The 21,034-nt window shown below is 50.8% G+C and overlaps 2 protein-coding genes across 3 annotated transcripts in view; both read left to right on the top strand.

The window, feature by feature from the left end:
* Nucleotides 1-21,034, top strand: part of LOC133349862 (indian hedgehog protein-like) — a 116,363-nt gene that overhangs the window by 53,377 nt on the left and 41,952 nt on the right. The window lies entirely within an intron of this gene.
* Nucleotides 2,250-20,689, top strand: LOC133349806 (NXPE family member 4-like). Of its 2 annotated transcripts, XM_061563581.1 has the most exons (5): nucleotides 2,250-2,725; nucleotides 3,731-3,901; nucleotides 9,050-9,158; nucleotides 15,657-16,339; nucleotides 19,953-20,689. In XM_061563581.1, exons 3-5 carry the CDS (start codon nucleotides 9,081-9,083, stop codon nucleotides 20,116-20,118), a joined length of 927 nt encoding a protein of 308 aa, XP_061419565.1. In that variant the 5' UTR covers nucleotides 2,250-2,725; nucleotides 3,731-3,901; nucleotides 9,050-9,080; the 3' UTR covers nucleotides 20,119-20,689. The 2 variants fall into 2 exon arrangements, with proteins under 2 accessions (XP_061419565.1, XP_061419566.1); XM_061563582.1 differs by lacking the exon at nucleotides 19,953-20,689 and having other exon boundaries at nucleotides 15,657-16,357.

The raw sequence follows: 21,034 nt of genomic DNA, 5'->3' as shown, positions 1-21,034 counted from the left end.
TCTTAATGGATCACTGTCACCCATAGCCTCACTGATACCCATAGACTTGCACTGCACCATAGACTCAGCACTGCCAATAGGCTCATCACTGCTGCCCATAGACTCAGCACTGCCCATACTAATATATAACCACCCAGCTCTGACATTCTGTGACTGTGATTAACGCGGCACGGATTACTTGAAGTGCGTCACGTGACTGCGAGCAAGCAGCCAACCAGAGGTGCGCCCCTCCCAAACATGTACACCCCCGGATTGGTTGAAGTGCATCACGTGACCGCAAGCAAGAGACGGGTGAGTGAGAGTGAGGCAGAGCCGCGCTGTCTCCACTGCTGCCCTGAGGCAGAGCCGTGCTGCGTCCACTGCTGCCCTAAGGGACCCCCGTGCTCTCCATTGCTGGCTTTAGGGAGAGCCACGCTGTCTCCACTGCTGCCCTGAGGGAGTGCCGTGCTCTGTCCACTGCTGCCCTGAGGGAGAGCCACGCTATGTCCACTGCTGCTGTGAGGGAACCAGACGCGCTCCCTCCACTGCTGTGGTTGTTCGGAGACACCACAGGCGCCCCCGCACAACAACATAGTATAATCATAGTGAACGTTTAGCAAGCGCGTTTCACCCAGAGGTCGAGCTAAAATCAAATAAGTAAATAAATAAGCGAATCTAAAAACTAATATGAGCACGCAGGCTCAGGATTTTACCAAGGATACAATTCTCCCCCCTCTACCACACTCCCAAAATACATCACACAAGTATCAAGGGGATACAAGCTATCTTAATGGAGCACTGCCATCCATAGACTCAGCAATGTCACCCATAGACTCACTGCCCATAGACTTAGCGCTGCTACCAATAGACTCAACAATGCTACACAGACTCAGCATTGCCACCCATAGACTCAGCATTGCAACCCAACACATTCCTGCGGAAGGAGCTGGTAGGAACGTTGGGTTGCTCGGTCAATGGCCAGGGTCAACGGCAGCGTGGTGTATTCCGAAAATATGCCCAACTGTGAGGGCGGGCACAAGCCGGCGTGAGTAGGTTAAATGTTGAGTTTTATAAGGGCACCACGGGGTGACCAGCCCCTCCCCACCCAGCCCCACCCCTCCCACCCCCACCCAGCCCCTCCCCACCCTCTCCACCCAGCCCCTCCCCACCCAGCCCATCCCCACCCTCCCCACCCAGCCCCACCCTCCCCACCCAGCCCTCCCCACCCTCCCGTCCCGACCCAGCCCCTCCCACCCAGCCCCTCCCTCCACGACGGACGGACGGACACAATAATCCCCTGTGGGCTGATGTAACCAGGAGGTTCCTACCAGTATAAACTCACAGCTCCCCATAGATGCAGCACTGCCCATCGACTAAGAACTGGCCATAGTCTCAGAACTGTACAGACTCAGGACTGCACCGTAGACCCAGCCAACACTACCTGTTCTGCCTCACGGCAGGTGTTTTGCCTCACGGCAGATGTGGGGGTGTGTGTAAACAGGAATTTCCTGTTTTGAGGTTGAGTTTCGTCACGTGACCAGGAAGTTACAATTTGACAGCCTCCCAACCACCCGACAGGGATGTCAGCCATTACACAGTACAAAATGGTGGTACAAATCGCGTCCCAGTGAAGACAGCTGCATCTGTTCATTGTGGGACTTTAAAAAGCATTGTCTGTAAGTTCGTTTATGTTCTTATAATACTGGGAATGCCGTTATAATGCTGTAAATGCCCTTATAATGCTGTTAAATTGTTATGATAAATACGAGGCCTTGTTAACAACGAAGCCTGCAACTTGCCTTATTGTAAATGTTACTTGTAATTGAATAAGTCGAGTCATACTCGTACCCATGTAACCTTATTGCGATCTTGAGAGCAAGGATGATGAAATATCTCATCCACAGTTCAGTATTATGTGTAGTGCTGTAAATTTGGGCTGCAGCATGGTTGATCACACGAAGTGCCCTTACTTAACACAGTAGCTTATACTCTTTTATAGCTATTCAGTACTAATGTAGGTGCCTGGTCTATCCAGGATCTATTGTTGAGTTTAATGTTATCTAAGACATGTTATGATGCTGTAGTATTCATTGTATTGATATTACCAAGTATTAACAGATGCTGTATTTGTGCTGTGTTTTTCCATCAGTTTTACCTCGTTCAATTCATTAAATACGTTTGGAGTCGGATGTTCACCCTGGCTCTGAATGTTTATTGGATGCGAGGTTATCTGCTTGGATAGTGGTGCAACGCAGCGCATAGCGAGGCCGAGACAGTAAAAAGACATTCTTCTTGGAGCTCCCAACCAGCCAGCTCCTTCTTGGAGCTCTCAAGCAGTCAGCCCTGCAGCAAGCAAGGAGCTCTCAGGCAAACAGCCCTGCAGCAAGAAAGGAGCCCTCAAGTAGTCAGCCCTGAAACAAGCAACCAGCTCTGCAACGAGTCTACATTAAAATTGTGTTGCAAGCATCGCAGCATGGAAAGCCACAATTCAGCAGGGAGAGATGCTGAAGAAAGTAATTTAAGCAATCCAGTGCCTCCCATCCTGCCTCAAGAGGACCAAGGGAGTTCAAGGCCACAAAGAGAGGTCCGGCTGGCACAGCGGGCCTTGGAAAGCTATGATGCTGAGAAGCAGGACCTTGATGCCAGGATACAAAGGGCATGGGACCAGGTTGAAGCAGATATATCTGAAGCTCAAAACGCCCCATACACAGTGGCCTCAATTCAGCGGGTGATAAAGCGAGTGAAGGTGAGCAGTTCAAGCTACAAGCTGCCGGCAAATAAATACATTTCCCTCCTGATGAAGGTGAAAACAGACGAGGGCATCGAGGGAGTGTGCATACAAGAGCACTTCCTTGAACTGCTCTGATACTGGTAGGAACGAAGTGGACCAGCCTACAATAGATTATATCGTCCATCCGTCCGTCCATGTAGCAACATCGCCCCCTACTGCAAACACTTGGCATGACCCTACAAAAACCTTTAGACTCAGTGACGCTTTCCTGGCTAAACAAGTGTAACATTCCCTTATAATTCCCTCAGATAGCTTTTAATTAAAACATTTAAATTAATGAGGCTTTCCTGGCTAAACAAGTGTAACATTTCCTTATAATTCCCTGAGATAGCTTTTAATTAAAACTTTTAAATAAAATTTAACTCAGCGCCCTAAAGCCTACAGCTAGGCCTAAAGCCTCGAACTACGCCTCAAACTCTCCCTTCGTATCGTACCCCCGCGTGTGTGCAAGGGAGTTAATGTTTAACAATGTTACATTCCCTGATGCTTTTAAATAGAAACATTTAAATTTAAAGCTTTTACATAAATAATAAAAACATTTAAATTTAAAATTAACTCACGGCGGCCTACAGCTAGGCCTAAAGCCTAAAACTAGGCCTCAAACTCTCCCTTCGTATCATACCCCCGCATGTGTGAAAGGGAATTAATGTTTAACAATGTTACATTCCCTGATGTTTTTAAATATAAACATTTACATTTAAAGCTTTTACATAAATAATTAAAACATGTAAATTAAAAATTAACTCACAGCAGCCTCACGCCTACAGCTAGGCCTAAAGCCTAGAAATAGGCCTCACACTCTCCCTTCGTATCGTCCGATTCGGTGTGTAGCAACATCGCCCCCTACTGCAAACACTTGGTAGGACCCTACAAAAACCTTTAGACTCAGTGGGGCTTTCCTGGCTAAACAAGTGTAATAATACATTATGTTTATATTCTTTGGTTATTCGTTCTTACCAGCCCACCCCGCAGGGTCCTGTTAATATGAAGGCAGTGCTACAAGACGCAATGGACCGCGTGGAGGGCTTAAGAGAGACACGATCTCAGCACTCTGTCTCATCTAAGTCCACCACAAGATCTAAAGGCTCAGCACACTCACAGATATCATCTACTAGTATGGCAGCAGCTCAGGTATGTGCAGCAGCAGAAGCAGCAAACGTCCCAACCAACACTACCCATGGGTGAATGAATGAGTGATTGTGTTGGCGAGTGAGTCGGTGTTTGTGTTAGTGAATGAATGAGTGAGTAGGTGGGCGAGTAAGAGAGTGGGTGAGTGGGTGAATGAGTGAGTGGGCGAGTGAGTGAGTTTGTGGATGGTTGAATGAGTGAGGGAGTGGGTGGGTGGGTGGGAAATCGGTTGAGTGGGGGAGTGGGTGAATGAGTGATCGAGTGGGTGGGCAAGTAAGCGAGTGCTTGAGTGAGTGAATTAATGAATGAGTGGGTTGGCGAGTGGGTGGGTGAGTGAGTATATAAGTGAGTGAACGGGTGAGCGAGTGAGTGTGTCGGTGGGTGAATAGTGAGTTGGTGAACGAGTGGGTGAGTGAGTGAGTGAATGAGTAGGTGGGCCAATGAGTGAGTATGTTAGTGGGTTGGTGAATGAGTAGGTGGGTGTCTGAATGAGTGAGTGGGTGTGTGAGTGGGTGGGCGAGTGAGTGAATGGGTGGGAGTGTTATTGAGTGTGTGGGTGAATGAGTGATTGAATAGGTGTGCTAGTGGGTATGTGGGTGATTGTGTGAGTGGATGAGTGAGTGGGTGAACGAATGATTGAATCGGTGGGTGGATGGGTTGGTGAATCAGTGAGTGTGTAGGCGAGTGAGTATGTGGGTTATTGAGTGTGATGATGGATGAATAAGTGAATGAATCTATGGGCGATTGAGTCGGTGAATGAGTGGGTGGTTGGCTGAATGAATGAGTGAGTGAATGAGTGAGTGGGTGGATGGGTGTTTGAATCAGTAATTGAGTGTGTTTTGGCGAGTGAGTGAGTGAGTGGTTGTTTGATTGTGTTGGTTTGTTGAATGAGTGATTCGGTGGGGGAGTGTGTGGGTGAATGGGTGAGTGAGTGGGCGTGTGAGTGAGTGAGTGGGCTAGTGAGCGAGTGTGTGGATGGGTGAATGAGTGATTGAGTGGGTGTGCAAATGATTGAGTGTGTGATTGGGTGAATGATTGCTCGAGTGGGTGGGCAAGTGAGTGAGTGGTTGAGTGGGTGAATGAATTAATGAGTGGGTGGGCGAGTGTGGTTGAGTGAGTGAGTGGGTGAGTGTGTTTGTTGGTAAATGAGTGAGTGGGTGACTGTGTGAGTGGGTGATTGGGAGAATCAGTGAGTGATTGGGTGGGCCGCTCATACATCAATGACCCCTGGGGGGAGGGGTTTGAGGGGTTTTAACAAGCGATTGAAGTTTAATTGGTCCTTGGTTTAACGTACGCCTTTGTAAAATACACTTTGAACGGACTATTCCGGAACAATTTTATCAATCCACCACGCAGGTCCAAAGAGTAAAAAGATTTTGCCAACGCGTTGTCTACTTTGACGAGCAAATGCAAGGTTAGAGCTTCATTCACGCCACGTCTGGTGCCGTCGCTAAAGCCGACTGACTAACGAAGTGGGTGAGTGAATGAGTCAGTGTGTGAGTGGATGAGTGGGTGGATGGGTGAGGTAGTTAGTGAGTGAGTGGGTGAGTGAGTCAGTGAGTGGGTGGATGAGTGAGAAAGTAGGTCTGTGAGTGAGTAGGTGAGTGAGTTAGTGAATGGGTGGGTCAGTGGGTGAGTCAGTGAGTGTGTGAGTGAATGGGTAAATGAGTAAGTTGGTGGATGAGTTACTGAGTGAGTTGGTGGATGTGAGGGAGTTTGTCAGCTTGTAGGTGAGTAAGTTAGTGAATGAGTGGGTGGGTTAGTCATTGAGCAAGTCAGTGAGTGGGTGAATGGGCAGGTGAGTGAATGTGGCTGGACGAGTGAGTGGGTGCATGAGTGAGGGAGTGGGTGAGTGAGTGGGTGGGTGAGTCAGTGAGAGGGTGGGTGAGTGAGTCAGTGAGTGGGGGAGTTGGTTGGTGAGTGAATGAGAGAGTAGGCTGGATGAGTCAGTGAATGAGTCAGTGAGTGGGTGAATGGGTGAATGCGTGGGCGAATCATTGGTTGGGTGAGTCAGTGAGTGAATGGGTGAATGAGTTGGAGAGTGAGTGGGTGGGTGGGAGGGTGAGTGGGTTGGTGGGTGAGTGTGTGGGTGAGTCGGTGGGTGAGTGAGCGGCTGGGTGAGTGGTGAAGAAGGGTAGATGAGTGAGAGAGTATAAGTCAGTGAGTGTGGTTGGACGAGTGAGTTGGAGAGCGAGTGTGTGGGTGAATGAGTGGGTAAGTGGGTGGGTGCATGAGTGAGTGAGTGGGTGAGTGAATCAGTGATTGGCAGAGTGAGTGGGTGAGTGGATCCTCATTAAAGCCGACTGTTCTTAAAATCGCTAAAATGTTTGATTGCGAAAGTAACTTTACAATACATATGCATTAGTAATTGGGGACATTAACTTCTTGTAAATCAACAAGACACCGACTTCGGACTGCTGATTTTGGAGTTTGTTGGTGAATGGGTGGATGAGTGAGCGAGTGGGTGGATGAGTGAGTGGGTGGATGACTGACTGAGTGGGTGGGTGAGTGGGAGGGTGAGTGTGATGGTGGGTGGATGATTGAGTGGATGAGTGAGTGGGTGAGTGAAACAGTGAGTGGCATAGTGAATGGGTGAGTGGATCCTCATTAAAGCCGGCTGTTATTGAAGTCGCTAAAATATTTGTGCGACGGTAACTTTACAATGCCTATACATTTGTAATTGGGGACAACTTCTTGTAAATCAACAAGACGTCCACTTCTGACTTATGATTTTAGAGTGCGTGGGTGAGTGGGTGGATGAGTGAGTGAGTGGATGACTGACTGAGTGAGTGGATGAGTGTGTTGTTGGGTGGATGAGTGAGTGAGTGGGTGGATGAGTGAGTGAATGAATGGGTGATTTAGTGAGTAGGTGATTTAGTGAGTGGGTGGATGGGTGGATGAGTGGCTTAGTGGGTGAGTAGGTGGTGACTGGATGATTGAGTGAGTGGGTGGATGAGTGAGTTGATGAGTGGTTGAGTGAGTTGGTGAGTGGGTAGGTGAATTGTGAGTGAGTGGGTGAGTGGGTGAATGGGTGGATTAGTGGGTGGATGGGTGAGTGAGTGGGTTATCTCCCCCATGCACCCGTACACCACCACACAAAAACGAACACGGAGGCGTGCACGCGCGCGTCCCTGCGGGCGCGTTTTCCCCACACAAAGTTGGGGCTGGCCAAAACGAACGGCGGCGGTATGACTATGCACGCGCCCCTCCTGGTCGTTAAGCCCTAATCCGCGTGCCCGCAATGCTAATGTAAACCAAAAATAAACGGCGGCTGTATGAATATCTATAGGTGCGTGCTTCCCCAACGGCCAGTGCTACGGCCCCCGGAGGACCCGGCAGCGTAATGCAAACAGGCAAACTCGCTGCGTAAAGCGCGCTGTGGAAACTCGCTGCACGCGAGCGCTTACCACCGCCGAGGTTATCCAGCACACGCCGAGCGCTGATCAACAGAAACGGCGGCGGTATGAATATGCACACCTACCCCCTGGATGGATAAGCCTTAATCTGCTGTGCAAACAGAGGCTAATGCCAGCGGGAAAGGAACGGCTGGGATAGGGCAATGGGCACGCCTCACCGTTAACGCATTTCTACCGTGTAAACGCGCTGCGTAAAGCACACTGTGTAAACACGCACGCGAGCGCAAGCACGCGCAAACGATGGCGGCTTTGTGTGGTGCAGGACACGCGCCTCACGCTCAAATCACTCGCACCACCCCTACGCTGCAGCCCTGCGCTCGCGCTCACGCCGGGGACCCCGATGCTGTGAGTGGCTTGAAGAGGCAGGACGGCAGGCAGTGAGTCGTGATGGCCCGGAGGTTGTAGACAACTGGCTCAATCGTCCCGGAGCTCCCACCTTTTCTCTAAACTTTAAAGGCCTGAGGGGGGGGGGGGGGGGTGTCACCTCGTGCAGCCAATCACGCGCCTACCTTTCGATTTACAACTGATGTCCCGCCCTCACCTGGAGCGTCTGTTACGCCTCCACCCATCGCTTCGTTTTTTTGCTCTTCCCACCCCTTACCCATTGTTCTCCCGTGCCCAGTAGTATGAGCCTTCGGTTTTGCTCTTTACGCCTAATATTCCACCCTCAGTCCTCCCCCCAATGTTGTGAGTAACTCATTGCGGTTGGCCCAGGGAACCTCTTTTTTTGTCGCCCATACAATTTTAAGCCAATTTAGGGGCACCGCAGTGTAACCTGTCCTGTGGGGGTCAGCCAATCTCCTGGCACCGGGAAACCGTGGGACTCTCCCCCTAGGGGCCCTTCGGATGAAAACCCGATGTGCCAGGCAACCCCCCCCCCCCGCCAGGATACTACTACGTGGGTGCACTGCGTGCCGGTGGCGTATTTAGTGCGGGGGCCGGGAGGGAGTCGCGGCGCTTGCAGAGTTGCTCTGCGGTCGTGGCACCACACGTGTGTATGTGGATGTTTGTGTCTGTATGTACGTGTGTATGTATCTGTATGTAGGTGTGTATGTGGATGTTTGGGTCTGTATGTACGTGTGTATGTGTCTGTATGTAGGTGTGTATGTGGATGTTTGGGTCTGTATGTACGTGTGTATGTGTCTGTATGTACGTGTGTATGCGTGTGTATGTGTCTGTATGTACGTGTGCGTGTGTATACGTACATGTGTGTGTATGTGTCTGTATATATGTACGTGTGTGTATGTGTCTGCATGTATGCGTGTGTATGTATGTATGTACGTGTGTCTGGCGAGCGGTAATGGAGCAGTTAGCGCTACGCTGCGATATGAACCAGGCGACCCGAGTTCGATTCCTGCTCACGGCCAAGACCCAGTGATGATTATATGAACCGGTCCTGGGCCTCCCATAGGTCGACTCAGCCTCAAATAATGATCTGGTGCGGTGCGTAAAAACATCGCTGCTGGAGAGACAAAGGCGGCTGGGAGTGGTGTTGGCCACCCACCCCCTCGTGTGCTGTTCTGGCTTTCATAGGTGCTCGCTAACAGCACTTGCCAAAACAGTCTGCTAAGGCTATACGGGGGATCTTTGTCTTTGATGCGTGTCTGTACGCGAGTGTGTGTGTGTATGTATCTGTATGCATGTACATGTATGTGTGTACATTTTGTACCGGGGTTTTGTTGTGTGAGTCTTCGATCTCTATTGTTTATAGATGGGTTTCTTTCTTTCCCTTAAGTGATCTTTGGACGAGAGCTATTGTCAGGGCAATGGACATCAAGATCAAGATATTTGTTCTCCTCGCTCTGGTGGTAATCGTCATGGTGTATTTTTCCAGCAACCTCAAGGTACGATTCAAGGTTTTTATTTATTTATTACAAAGCCTTACCGTGCACATTTCATGCTGGTGTAATAAAAGACTTCGTCAGGCACTGCTGGTCTCCGTTGGTCTTTTATTTAGTTTCCTCTTTGCACCCCGCTGGTCCTGACCGCGGACCAGCGTCTCCTCGCACGCACCCCGCATGCGCTCCCTCGTCGGCTCCCTCTCGCACCCCGCTGGTCCTGACAGCGGACCAGCGTCTCCTCGCACGCGCCCCACGCGCGCTCCTCCGTCAGCTCCTCCACTCCCCCACTCCGCACACCGCTGACGGTGTGCCGAAGCCCCATCAGCCACGTGGCTGATGGCGCGGCGGCCACCCAACGTGGTCCCGCTTCTTCACTCCAACAACTGACCCCGATCCCTTCTGGGCTCCCCCCTATATCCTGTTTTCCACGTGATCCTGACTCCTCCCCTTCTGGATCGTCAGATCCGGCCTTCCCATACTGCCCTGCTGGCTCCACCCGCATTCACCTCGCTTCCAATTGGACCCGAGGTGAACGGCGGCCCCTCCCACACGCCCCCCATACTGGGCTCCGCCCCCCAATACCCCGGGCCGTGTGATTGGGCCAGAGCCCAGCAGCAAACCCCATTTATGCTCGCATTACATGACCCCCCCCCCCCCCCTGATGTAAAAGACCAGCCGTCCCGGCTGAAACAGGATAAAATAATGCGAGCGACAGCAACACATTCAGGAATTACAACCGACACAATGGAGAGCACAAAAACGACTAACACAATCAACGAAAGGAAAGGGATTAGGATCCGGTACGGAACACCGGCCCGTCCTCCGTGCAACAAGCAAGAAAGAATTGAGGAATGGAAGGCAATGCACAACAACGGTAACGGACACGCAAGAACGGCAGACGCGCATAAATCAGGAATGCGGTGTCTTAGAGCGTGTCCGTGTTGCTGATCCATCCACCTGGCTCAAGTCCAAATTCAGAGAACAACTGGTAGAGCAGGAGTGACGAACAGGCGCTCCACTCCCCCTTCAAGTCCACATCCGGTTACCACAACCGGTGACACCCAGTGTGGCAGGCGCCGAAAATCTGTGACGAGAAGGAGAACCCAACCCCCTGAGGCACAGCACGACGAAACGCACATCAGGTCGACCCCTATATCCGGCAAGAAGTTGCACCTGGGGGATGCCCCAGTATCTACATTTAAAATAAAAAATATAATTTGCACGTGACAACAAAAATTGTCCTGCTCTTGCCCATCAGCAGTCCTCCCTTGAGGATCAGCACAGACATCTCACGTACACAGCATCTACCCACTGTCACTCTCAACACAGCCCCCGGCCGCACACCCTCGCATGGAAAGAGCAACGCTCTCCAGCGGCAACATTTAACTTGCCTTCGCCCGCACCGTGGTCGTCCAACCACAGCAACGTCCACTGGCCATCCATTCGGCCAGTGCAATTTCGGGGACGAGACAATGGCACATCGCAATGACTCAGCCACGCTCCATCCCGTACTATCCCATCACCAATGGACACACCCCAGCATCTTATCGTCTGACGCTTTACAGACAAGGGAAGGTTCATCCCTTGGCAAGGCCAGACCCCATCGACCCGCCAAGAGGCAATGTTCCCTAGCCAATATCTTGACGATATGGAGTCGCACTCCCCAACACGCATTCCGAACAACTTAGGTTTACTATCACCAATAGGCTGAACCCGCTGTCCAGCATGTGGCCTCACTGCCGTCCTAGCAATCACCCCGGACCCGTCACATTCCGCTAACCTAGGCCATATACCATTTGCTTGAACCCCCACAATATCCATATCCCCGAATAGGATCTGCAGGACTAGTTCCCCTATACATTCAATACCGTTATAACCCAGAGCGGAACAAGTCCGTGGCCATTCCCGCTGGAGGACCCGCAAGGGGAATTCCTGCCCCATGCTAGCCAGGTCTCACCGTTCGCTGCAACGTAACGGAACCCCTACTCCTGAATTCCGTGAGCCTCCGGCCCACCAGGTTAAACAGTCTGCCACTGCACGATGGAACCCTGACTCCCATTAGTTTGAGACATACCACGGAGTGTCTCGCCTCCGGGCTGTCAGGTCAGCCATCGGCCATAGCCCGATGTGACCACAACTCGTGCATCACCCACTCAACAATGGCAGGTGTAAACTGGTGAAATATGTGCCCCAGAATAGAACCCAGCCAGCATCTCAGTCCCAAAATGCTGGTGCATTGACACGCCCCCCTTTAGTCAGACACGGGCCACTATGCTCCTGTTACCCCAATGGGCGCCAACACGCCAGCATTGCGCAAAACACGCAATGCACGCACACAAGTTAGAGCGCAACACGAGAATCAAGGGATGACAGCCATAACCGCATCCCCACGGCTCGACGTGTATACTTAAAATGGCGGCGGCACGCGCGAAGCGCTCCACCGAGGTTTCCCGCACTCAAAATGGTGGCGGTACGCACGCCCGTGCGCGCTGAAAATGGCGGCGGCACGCGCGAAGCGCCCCACCGAGGTTTCCCGCATGCGCTCAAAATGGCAGCCCCCTGCGCCAAGCGCATCCCCGCGATTTCCCACGCTAGCCCAAAATGGCGGCCCAACGTGCGACCAATTCGGCAGTTTTTCCCGTGTGTGCACCCCATCTGCCCCTTGCTGGGGGTCACAACACACATCCTCTGTCACGTTAACAACCCCCAACGATACAATGCATCGCCGCAGCTCGCTGCGCACAGCAGTCGTATCGGGGGAATTTTTAACCCATTCTTTGACCCAGACACATTGCTCATACACACCAACTCGCAATGCAACCCCTGGCTGCACGCAATCAACGGAAAGAGCGACGCCACTTGGCGGCAATTTACGGCTCCATGCACCCTTGAAGGCAGAGCCACCAACAACGCCCTCATCCCTCAACAATCGCAATTTCCTATGAACACACATGCAATCTCGCGAGCACGAACACCTATACAACCAAAAATTAGGGTCCCCCAACGAATTGACCAATTTCCGAACAGGTACGCATAATTAATAACAATCCTGAACCCAATGGTCAGAACAATGCACCGCACTCCGTATCTGTACAGAAAGACACTCTATACAGTATGTGCAGTCAGCATATCGCGATCACAAGCAGCAAAGTTCCATACAGGTCGTACATTATGAACAATCGTGATAAGAGCTGCAGGCAGACAACACACCGTTAACCCTGTCGTACCTTGCAGCAAAAAAAAAATCATCATAAAAAAACCACGTCGCACACGACAACCCACGGGATGGTAAGGGGCTCGGGACACTCGACGCAACCGAATTAATAATTAACTTCGCCATCAAGATAACATCCCCATGCCACAACGCATAAACACTATTTGACACAGAGCAAACACAAGCAGACAGCGCGTCCATCCTCAACACACACACAACTCGAACCGCGCTCCGCAATCTCGAGCCATAACAACGCAATTGCAACCCAGCACACGCAAAATGGGTGAGGTATGTGTTAGGGCCCGGGTGCGTATCGTCACGACTCACCCGGGGGCTGCGGCGAGCAGAGGACGGCAGGGTGGTGACTTGAGACGCCTCGAAGAACTCGGATGGTGAGCGCAGCGTCCTCTTGCGACTGCTCTGGTGTCTCGCACTTGAGCCAGTGCGGGGGTGCTCCCGCCCAGGCAGCAGCAGCAACGGCAGCTTCCCCCATGGCTCTGGCGCTCTCTCGTTGAAGGTGGTGAAGCAGCATCGGCGTCTTCTCCTTGCGGCTCCTTCCTGCAAAACAGCCGCATCAGCAGCACGATGCACACCACGCAGCACCTCCGAGATGGCAGAGCCCAGCCGCCTCTCCGCTGCGATGTTCACGATGGCGGCGGCCTGCCACGTAGCCGCTGGAGGACGTGTGCTGGCGGCCGTCTTCCCAGCGCGCCCGATGTCCTCCACTGGTGCGGAAGACACACCAGCCGTGGTTGCAATAACCGGGACCACGGAGCCCGGGGTCAGCCGGTTCTGTGTTGCCGCCTCTTCGTCGTCGGAAGATGTAACAAGTGGGTTACGCTTTTTTAAGTGCTCAGCCATCTTCCTTGATGTCATTTTGCCTTGAAAAAGTCCACTTCTGACTCCAGTGTAATAAAAGACTTCATCAGGCACTGCTGGTCTCCGTTGGTTTTTTATTTAGTTTCCTCTTTGCACCCCGCTGGTCCTGACCGCGGACCAGCATCTCCTCGCGTGCGCCCCGCACGCGCTCCCTCGTCGGCTCCCTCCTCGCACCCCGCTGGTCCTGACAGCGGACCAGCGTCTCCTCGCTCGCGCCCATGCGCACTGCTCCGACAGCTCCTCCGCTTCCTCTCGCACCCCGCTGGTCCTGACAGCGGACCAGCGTCTCCTCCACTCCACATACCGCTGGCCGATGGTGTGCCGAAGCCCCATCAGCCACGTGGCTGATGGCGCGGCGGCCACCCAACGTTGCCCCGCTTCTTCACTCCAACAACTGACCCCGATCCCTTCCGGGCTCCCCCCTATATTCTGTTTCTCATGTGATCCTGACTCCTCCCCTTCCGGATCGTCAGATCCGGCCTTCCCATACTGCCCTGCTGGCTCCACCCGCATTCACCTCGCTTCCAATTGGACCCGAGGTGAACGGCGGCCCCTCCCACACGCCCCCCATACTGGGCTCCGCCCCCCAATACCCCGGGCCGTGTGATTGGGCCAGAGCCCAGCAGCAAACCCCATTTACGCTCGCATTACACTGGTACACATGAAGGAAGAATCTGGCCCTGCTATTTGTCCACATGGTATAAGGTCTTTGTGTCACTGCACTGGTCCACACCTATGTCCTCTTTGTACTCTTCGCCTTTTGGCGTTCTCTAGTCTGACACTGCTGGTGAGACTATGCCCTAAAGAAGGCTGCTGTCTCGTGTGTAGGCCAATAAGTTTCAAAGACAATGCATAAAATTGTTACATGATTATGAAAGACTAATAGACTACATAAGTGAAGTGGATTCAACTGAGTCGCAGACGTACACATTGGAGGCAACACATTTATTAATACCAACACTCGGGGTAACTACCCCTTAACACGACAACAATCTATGGTGGTGGACCACCAGGCTAACTGCACGGTAACTAGCTACAACGGATCGGACCACAGCTTGGGTCCAGGTCCACGTGTTGGAGACTCTGTAGGATGTAGAACGTAGATTCTTCTGGATGAACAACAGCAGCTGGTCCCTCTGGGGGACCCGGCTTTTATCCTCTGTGGCGTGGCTGGCTCCGCCCTTGGCCACGACCACCTTCGAGAATCCTCGAGCAGAACCTCAGACCTGACACGTGACCACCCCTAGCCCCCATCTGGGGGCCCTGTGTAGACTTTACCGGTCACGTGTCCTTCGGGGTCAACCAGAGTGCCATGGCCCTTAGCAACCCCATTCCCATGGCCGGCACTCTCACACACTATCCTGTAGGGGTCGGCACTGCACACAGAGCGTGGTGCCTTCCAAGGCTGTCAGTCAGAGCTCACCGAGCCCCTCCAGGGCCGGTACTGCACCCACACCGCACGCCGTGCCTCTCTCAGGCCGGCATTCCACAGTGACATCCGCAATATCACTACATAAGTAATAGTATATTATACTCGTCTACTGACACTGGTGGTGAGATTAGGCCCTAAAGAAGGCTGCTGTCTCTGGTGTACGCCAATCAGTTTCAAAGACAATGCCAAATATGATCAGAACCACGCTTTTTTGCATGTTCACCACAAGTACTGTGTGTGTGGTTAATGCAGTAACTTTTACAAAAGGTTTATATTTGGTGTTTGAACATCTTAACACAACTCCTGTATAGGTATTCGTAAGTACGGGTGTGTTCGTTTGCAAGAAGGTGCGGGTGTTTGTAGTCTCAAACAGTGTTAGTTTTATTGCCAGAAAGGGTTAAACCTATTCTTATATGTTGATACTGGCTAGAGATGTCCCATGATGTAGCTGCTCGCTCCGAGCTCTCAATGTCCTGATAGTGGCATTGTCTTTGTGCTGTTCGCCTTTTGGCGTCCTCTGGTCTAATACTGTTTGAGACTCGGCTATAAAGAAAGCTGTCTCTGGTATGAACCAATCAGTTTCAAAGAATGCATATACTACCAAAGCATTTTTTTGCATATTCCTTGCAAAAGGTTTCAGTTTGGTGTTTTAATATCTTAACACCTGTCTATTTGCCAGAAAGGGTAAAACCTATTCTTATAACATAATATGTATTATTGTTGTTCGTTTTTTTTTATAAGCCGTAATTGTGGAACTCTTTGTCTGCCGGCCCGAGTAGCCCTTGAAAGTCAAATTCTTATCTCAGTGGTCTCTGGTCGGGATATACGCTTACTCTGATTATCATGCGTCCGAACACCAGACCTGAAATTGGGGAGGAATTTTGCAAGAATAGGGGGGTGGGGGGATGTGGAGGGGGTGCTATTTTGCTATTGCTTTTCCAAATTAATTGACGTAAAAAAATATCTTCTATTGCAGATGTTGTTAAAGATTGACGAGGGCATGCCTGTGGTCTACTCCTGTCGTGCAAGTTTATACGAGATGATGTTAAAAAATAAACCGAAGGTCATTGCTCGCCCAATCGCGGACATGACCTTCGTCTCATCAGCCTCCAACAGCATTGCCAGGGTTATGAATGGCAACAGGACGCGACCGCTCAGCGTGGGTGACACGCTGCTCGTCGAAGTCAAGGTGCGAGACTTCGCCGGGCGCCCCAAGCACCATGGCGGGGACTTCCTGCTCGCCAGGCTCTCAAACGTGCAGCTCGACGCGGCCGCCTCCGGCGCGGTGACCGATCACGGCGATGGCACATATCTCGTGGCCTTCCGCATCTCATGGCCAGGCGAGAGCCACGCCGAGGTGGTGCTCGTCCACTCGAGCAAGGCGGTCGCGGCGCTGGAGAGGGTGCGCGAGGCCGTGCCTGACAAGATCGGCTTCTGGGGCTCGTTTGTGTCCGGCCGACGCGAGGAGCGGTCTGTCTGCCACGTGTCCCTGAACGCAACGGCAGGTGGCCGGCTCTGCGACTTCGGCGACGCAGAGCGCGGCGAGGCGTGGCGGTGCGCGAGGCCGAGGGGGATGCCCTGCAGTGCCCTCCGGGGCTACGTGTCGTACACCAAGTACGCGCACATGTTCACGAGTGAGGAGTGCCAGCTCTTCTCGAGGTGAGCGAGAGACTTCGGTTCTCGACAACGTCTGAAACCCGCTACGAGCAAGAGTTGACTTGTTATGGCTACTCGGCAAACTCACTTCATCCAGTCGTTCTTCTTCCCCCATGCCGGGGGGGGAGACTTTTCTCACGATGCAGAAACACGTCCTCCATTACAACGCAGGATGCATGCACCTTTAGAGAGCGGGTTCTGTGCGCAGTCGACGAGCTACAGTAATGTCTCAGAATATATATACAGGGTGCTTCAAAAAAATGGACACTTCTGACAATTTGCAACAATACCACAAGAAATGTGCCTCCAGGCTCTGGAGACCACCTGGAGAAGATTCCAGGCACGTGTTGACAATGATGGCGAACAAGTGGAGACTCTATGACTTTTTGCAGCTATTAATACACATTTGCTATAATGTTAGTGTATTATCCGTTTTTTCCCATTAATAACGATAGTCCCATGTAAGTGTTTATTTTTTTAAGCACCCTGTCTCTATCTACAGTAAGGTTTTACTATATATACATAGTAAGGTTGCTCTGTATGTATACAGTAAGTAAACACTTGATTGGAAGTTTTTGTGACTGCAGGAATTACTCTTTCGTTCTTGCGCTAAAGTCACGTAGAAAATAACTAAATTAAATAATAGATTGCAACACAAGCAGTCGTTATCAGATAGAACTACATTTGAGAGAAAGATAAACACAGACACGGAAACACACAGACAGACACACGAACACAGAGACAACACAGAGACACACAGAGAGAGACACACAACATACACACAGAGACCCAATACCTCTGTGTCGTGGTCTTAAATAGAGAGAGGAGGGGGGGGGGGGACAGAGAGAGAGGTGGGTCTGCTGGAGCAGAGAAATTGGCATGTCAATGAGAGAGCTGTGTGAAATCCTCGTTATTATACCTCGAATGTCGTCAGTATATTATTGTAGACAATCGTAGATGATCGTAGACGACCATTCAACATAGACCAACATAGACAATCGTAAACTAGCATAGACCACCGTAGACTGTTGTAGACCACCATTTCATCGTAGACCATCATAGACCGCCATTAATCATAGATCATCGTAGACCATTATAGACCATCGCAGATTATCGTAGACCAACATTCATCGTAGACCATCATCCATCGTAGACCATCACTTATTATAGACCACCATTCATCGTAAACCATCGTAGACCGCCATTAATCATAGATCATCGTTGACCATCATAGACTATCATAGACCATCATTCTTCATAGAACATCATTCATTGTAGACCATCTTAGACCTACATAGACTATCGTAGACCATCGTCCATTCATAGACTATCCTCCATCGTAGGCCAGCGTAGACCACTATTCCTTCTCGTGAAGTTTATGGATATCCCAAGCCCACCGTGTCACTGGAATGCAATCCTGAGTTTAGGTGGGGGGACACGACCCGTGAACACACACACACACATACCCATCGATTAATGAAGAAAATTGGTGATGGAACGGAGCCGCCGCCACCATAAAAAAAACAAGGAGGCAGGGGATTGGTGGGACACCTGATTGGAGGGGGGGGGGATAACCACCGGTGTAGAGACAATGTCCAATTTTCGTGAAGTCCAATTTAAAAAATGTAGAAAAAACCCTCCGGCAAAGTCGCTGTGAATACGAAGAGAACAGCCAACTTTCCAATTCATCAGCACCTCGACAACGTTCCCCCTCGTCATTGCGTGAAGTCACGCAAGGCCTCCTGTTAGAGCCTGTTGCTCTTACACCCGATGAAGCTTGGGAAGCTGGGTGGAGTTCAACAGAACTCACAAACACCGCGTTATTGTGAACGAGCCAATGCAGAGGGATCCCCTCTGGGGGTTTTGGTGTTCACACGAAGCTGTTCGCGGTCTCACTCTTAGCAGCATCCACCGCAAAGACCAGAGCAGCAGGAGATGCGGATATCCTGATGCACAAATGTAAACTTAAAAAATTAACCCGTAAAAACAAAGTTTTTCACTATAAATCCTTTATATGCGTGTTCAATGGGCCACAACCCAGCCCACATTGGTCTTTGAAACGGGCGGCTAGAGTCCTCTCGTCCTCTGGCTTGAGATGGCTGCCACCCATGGGTCAGATGATTGCTTGCCACCATTAAGCAATTGGTAATTACATATAAAAAAAAATCCTAAAAAGTGTAAAATTTTACAAAAACATTTTCAGGAAAATTAATTGTCACGCACAACGAGTCTGTGTGCAAAATGTCAGCTCGATTGGATCACGGGAAGTGGGTAAAAAAATACGACTGAAAGATTTGCACGGTCATAAGCGCGCAAGCAAGCAAGCAAGTGAACTTAATATAAAGGATTTTAAAAAACCTCTGTGGTAGTAGGAGTGTGACTGTGGTCATCCAGAACAGAGACCATGGGAAACCGTGTAACCACGCAATGCCCCAAATCACAGCGATACCACCACTCCGCTGCTCCTGATGTGGCTTATCTGGCTCTACCACCTGAATGTGAAATTGTGGTTGGTTGATCTGCATCTACATCAGCAGGCATGCGGAAGAAGAAGACCAACACACTCACACTCCTTCACCCATACAACAACCGCCATTCACCACTAAGTGGTGGTGACGTCCCCACGATGCTTGTGCCAGGCTATGTGCATGTTGAAGCAACGTGTAGTGTCAAACGCCCGCTGGCAGGTGGTCACGGGGCAGACCCAGGTAATAAGTATGTCCCTGCAGACTCCATGCCACGGGTCGACTGACTGAGATGACTGGCTGATGCACCACCTGTGCCCTCTACTGTGCCAACTTGCTGTGCTTTAGCCACCCGGCACTTAACTCGTTGTTGTGAGCATCGCTCCTCTGCTCTCCGTTGATGTTGGAGGGTGACTCCCTCCAACTGCCCGGTAGCGTCCTTCACGAGCCTGCTCCACAGAGGTCGATCTTGACACTGCTGGTACCAGTCATCGGCAAGTCCACTCAGCTCCACATCCTCCTGTACCACATCACTCCATCTCATCTCTAGCCCGTGCCGCGCCCGTTTAGGCAGGCCAGCCTAAATGTTTCTCACTGGTGAAGATGCTCCATCAGGGAGGTCCACGTTTCACAAGCATAGAGAAGGGAGGGAATGACCGTGGCCGAGGAAGACCTGAAGCTTCGTGCGGAGCGACAGACCAGGTAGCTTCCACACAGCGTTACACAAACGATGAAAACATAATGCCGCTCGACTGATTCGGAATGAGACCTCTGCTGTCAAACCGGAGCCAGTCATGAGCACACTGCCCAGGTATGGGACACTCTCCACTATCTCAACAACTGCCCTATCACACCCACCCACACCCACCCACACCCATCCACACCCCTCCCCACACTCACCCACACGCACTCACACCCATCCACCTGAATGTGAAATCGTAGTTGGTTGCTCTGCATCCACATCAGCAGGCGTGCGCAAAAAAAACGAAGTTATAAAGTTACATGCTGCCACTCGCCGTTGGTTTCACGGTGACAACGGGGGGAGTAGTATTTTGCAATTAAGTAATGGTGCATTGCACGTGCGGATTATTGACCAGAAAATAATCATCTTATTGACTTGAAATAATCATCTTATTAAAATGTCGTTACAGTGGGAATAACCTTGTTCCTATAAACATCAAATACAAGGTGCAAGCTACGCAGTATAAAGGTAAGATGTGTGATATTGCGATCATCAAAAGTACAGTAATCATCTGGTTATTCACGAAATTTGCTCTCCGCGGTTTTGGTTATCGGCGAATCGCATGTGGAACTTGACTGCTGCATCGAGAAAGTCGACTTTTTTTGGCAATTTGTTATTCTTTTATCCAGAATGGGAAATTTCCACGTAAGTAAAAATGCGTCACAGACGACATTGCACACAAATCGCATCAAAAGTGAAAAACTAAGTCGCCATTGCAGGCTTCACACAGCGCTTCGTCAGCGCACCACCCGTGGTTGAACCTGCCCAGATCATTCATCATTTTATGAGAACCAAAACTCAACCTGCATCCCTGTGCTCGCCAACAGACGGAATAAGAAAGCGGTGTTCGCGCACTCGGAACCTGCCAACTTGTTCTTTCGACTCTTTAAAATTGCCAACTTGGCTTGTCCCAGTAGGTAATTGGCCGAGCAGCCCCTTCTTGCTGAGCGAGATATGTAGAAAACTAGTAGGGACATCTTGCGCGTAATTTTACAAACAGGAGGGCGAACCTTGGACAGCGGGCAAACCACGTGAGACACGTTATGGGACCTCCCTTGCCAGTATCAACATATACGAATAGGTTTAACCCTTTCTGGCAATAAAACGGGGGGTGTTAAGACGTCAAAACACCAAACAGGAACCTTCTGCAAGTAATCATGTACAGAATTGACCACACACGGTACTTGTGGTGAATATGCATACAAAAAAGAACATCGCATGTTCGCCACAACTACCACATGGGGTTTATGCAGTAACCTGATTCCTTGCAAAAGGTCTCTGTTTGGTGTTTTAACATCTTAACACCCCCTGTTTTATTGACAAAAAGAGTAAAACCGATTCATATATTTGAATAACTTTGTGTTGCATGTTCAACAGGTCTCTGTTTGGTGTGTTAACATCTTAACACCCTCTGTTTTATTTCTTATACGTGAGACACAGTTTCCCTGCTGTCACAATGTAATGCGGGCGTAAATGGGCGGGTGGGATGTG

Source organism: Lethenteron reissneri, chromosome 31 (assembly GCF_015708825.2).
Source record: "Lethenteron reissneri isolate LAM-NWPU_2019-01 chromosome 31, ASM1570882v1, whole genome shotgun sequence".
NCBI classification, from domain to species: domain Eukaryota; kingdom Metazoa; phylum Chordata; class Hyperoartia; order Petromyzontiformes; family Petromyzontidae; genus Lethenteron; species Lethenteron reissneri.
The sequence above is the reverse complement of the archived record's forward strand: the minus strand, read 5'-3'. Positions and strand labels throughout refer to the sequence as shown.

Excerpts from the sequence above, each read along its gene's own strand:
- LOC133349806 (XM_061563581.1), top strand. The coding sequence starts at position 9,081 with ATGGACATCAAGATCAAGATATTTGTTCTCCTCGCTCTGGTGGTAATC. Across the intron at positions 9,159-15,656 it reads ATTTTTCCAGCAACCTCAAG|ATGTTGTTAAAGATTGACGA; the intron begins GTACGATTCAAG and ends CTTCTATTGCAG. Across the intron at positions 16,340-19,952 it reads GAGTGCCAGCTCTTCTCGAG|TGGGAATAACCTTGTTCCTA; the intron begins GTGAGCGAGAGA and ends ATGTCGTTACAG.